The sequence below is a fragment of the Poecilia latipinna genome, unplaced genomic scaffold (genome assembly GCF_001443285.1).
Source record: "Poecilia latipinna isolate Pla-1442-1.1 unplaced genomic scaffold, P_latipinna-1.0 Scaffold2380, whole genome shotgun sequence".
Lineage (NCBI taxonomy): Eukaryota > Metazoa > Chordata > Actinopteri > Cyprinodontiformes > Poeciliidae > Poecilia > Poecilia latipinna.
In genome coordinates, this window is record NW_015114996.1 from 70,826 (window position 1) to 73,345 (window position 2,520).

The following is a 2,520-nucleotide window of genomic DNA, read 5'->3' on the forward strand; positions in this document are numbered from 1 at the left end:
GTTTACCTGATAATCATTTTAGAGATCTGAATTTAAAACATTTAACAGTTACAGATAAGACATACTTAATGAAAGTTAGTAGAAATCACCTGCAGTTTGGACACAAGGAGCTGCATTGTTTCAGAAACCAGATGAGATATGTGTGATAGAATAAACTGCAATATAATTATTGTCATATAGTAATTGTAAAAATCATGTTCCTTTATCTGTCGAGGTAAACCTTAATCCCTGAAGTAATATTTGGACCACAAATATGTAAAGATAAGCTACCAATAAGGTATTTACTATTTGAAATATAAATAGTAAACGCACCAAAGGTAAACACAGCTAACAGTACGTGGTAGATCAGAGGATTTATTATTGTGCATTTTTACTTTACTAATGGAAGTTTCATTAGCAGCAAAGCTGCTGCCATGCAAACAAAAATAATTATATAGTTTTATTCCATAGATTACACTTTATACAAAGAGGGCCTCATGCAATTGCAGTTTGCTTACAAATTCAGCCAGAATCAGTATTATTGAACAAATTTACGCACACAAACCAGGAATATAAGTTTGTTCTCAATGTACAGATGTACAATGTACAGATATAAATATAAATATATACATTTGGTGGAAAAGCAAAATTTTATTGAAGAAAAAATATATAGCCTATGCCTCATCACTACAAGAAACAATACAAGGTTGAGTCAAGGCAAAATAATATTGATTCCCAGTAGGGTGGCTGGGGTTCTCTATTTACCAGACTGTTATGAGCCTTCTAAAGAAATTACCTGCTTTGTAACGTTGTTTTAAATTGACTTCATAATTCGGATTTGTAAGCTTTCTTTGGTTTCTCTATGATAAAATTGTTAAATAGTATAAATATCCCACAGTCAGTAAACACATCCACCCTTTCAAACTGGTTCCGTTCAAATGCTCTTACGTAAGCGCGTCATTTCCCGCTCAACCAACAGGCAAGTATCCCACTGTCTGATTGGTAGTTTTGAAATGTATCGAGTGAGCTCATTGGTGCGTTTTGAACGGCCCCTACATTGCGGTTTATTCAAAAGAGTTTGTCAGCATTCCAGTAGCGACGGTCGGTTAACGAAGACAGAGCTGCTCGATAAAACGCTATAAAACTAGGTATTTATCTTCGTTTTGTCATATTCACAAATGAGTGAATGGCTTGTTTGTCAGTTGGAGGCTAGACATGGACTTGTTATTACTAGGTTAGAAGTCCGAGAACGGTTTTAAAAGCTGAGAAATGTTATTCTTGTTACGGTTTAGCATTGAGTAAGCTAACGGTAGGTAAGGAGGTGAAAAATACTGCATGGATGAAGAACATGTTTGTTTGTAGACGACGGTGAAGTCAGAATGTTGTGGTCGGATGAGTTAATTTAAACATCTAAGCTACTGAAACGGTTTGTATCTGATGAAACATGCTGAAATAACTGGTATTTGCCAAAATGACAAATTTTCCTTTTTCTTCCAGGCAGTGATGGAGGATTATGTGAAAATAGAGAAGATTGGAGAAGGTTTGTATACATGTCTTATTTTTCTAAAAAGTAAAAGTTTATATTTGTCATATTAGAGTGTCAGAGTTTAACTGCTGTCCTTAAAGACAGTCAGACTGTATCTAGTGTTTAATCACTGTTGATAAGTCAGGCAAAAAGTCCCTCTGGTTTATCAGAAGGACGTGATGCTGTGATGTGAAGGTTGCAACTACTAGGCCTGTCATGATAACAGATTTTCCTGGACAATAAATTGTCCCAGAAGTTATTACGATAAACAATAATGTTGTTTTGAGACAATTTTCAAGTAATATAATTGCATAATAATGCAAGAACACTTTCTCAAAGATCATTAAACTTTAAACTTTGACAAACATTTCACACTGAAACTGGCAGACAAGGTGGTGGGCACAGTTCTGCTAATAAGAGAAAATTAGTGTTTTTACTAACTTTGGGAATAATTTGGTGATGTTTTAAATGTAAAGCACTTTGATCTGCCTTGTTGCTGAAATGTGTTATCCAAGTAAACATGATTGATTGAAAAATGTAAATAAACAAAACAGAAACAACAATTAAAATTAATTATGACATCTCTGTAAACAAAGTGGTCCTTCAAAAAGAAAAGGGCTCGTTGAGACCAAAGCACCAGACCTTTGTCATCTAATTTTTGTCAGAAAAAGAGATTAAGGAGAAAAACAATAAATCATGCTAATGGAAAATATTGTCCGTTTTAATTTGTTATGCAATTATTTGAGTTATTGCAACTGTCCTCGTTGCAAGTGACACGAAGTGTTTCCATCTGATTCATCCGACTGGATTTATATGCTTCATAAAATCTCAAATCAGGTTTTCTGCAGTGTATAAATAAGCCTGGTGGGCCACCAAGCTTTACTTGTGACCCCACCAGGCTAAGCATTGCTTATTTATTTAAGACTTTTTAAAATGTTTGCTTTTTTTTTTTTTTTTTTTTTTTTTTTTTTTTTTTTTTAAATTTTTTTTTTGGGGTTTGGAGAAATTTTTTTTTT

The 2,520-nt window shown here is 33.7% G+C and overlaps 1 protein-coding gene across 2 annotated transcripts in view; it reads left to right on the forward strand.

Annotated features, from left to right (window-relative positions):
- Window positions 1–1,015: 1,015 nt before the first annotated feature.
- Window positions 1,016–2,520, forward strand: part of cdk1 (cyclin dependent kinase 1) — a 9,288-nt gene continuing 7,783 nt past the window's right edge. Inside the window, exons 1-2 of one of the 2 annotated variants that reach the window (XM_015019134.1) lie at window positions 1,016–1,127; window positions 1,477–1,519. In XM_015019134.1, the coding sequence (XP_014874620.1) occupies window positions 1,483–1,519 (37 nt within the window). In that variant the 5' untranslated portion in view covers window positions 1,016–1,127; window positions 1,477–1,482. Of the gene's footprint in view, window positions 1,128–1,177; window positions 1,406–1,476; window positions 1,520–2,520 lie in introns of those variants that run through there. The other variant, XM_015019135.1, reaches the window with a different exon arrangement.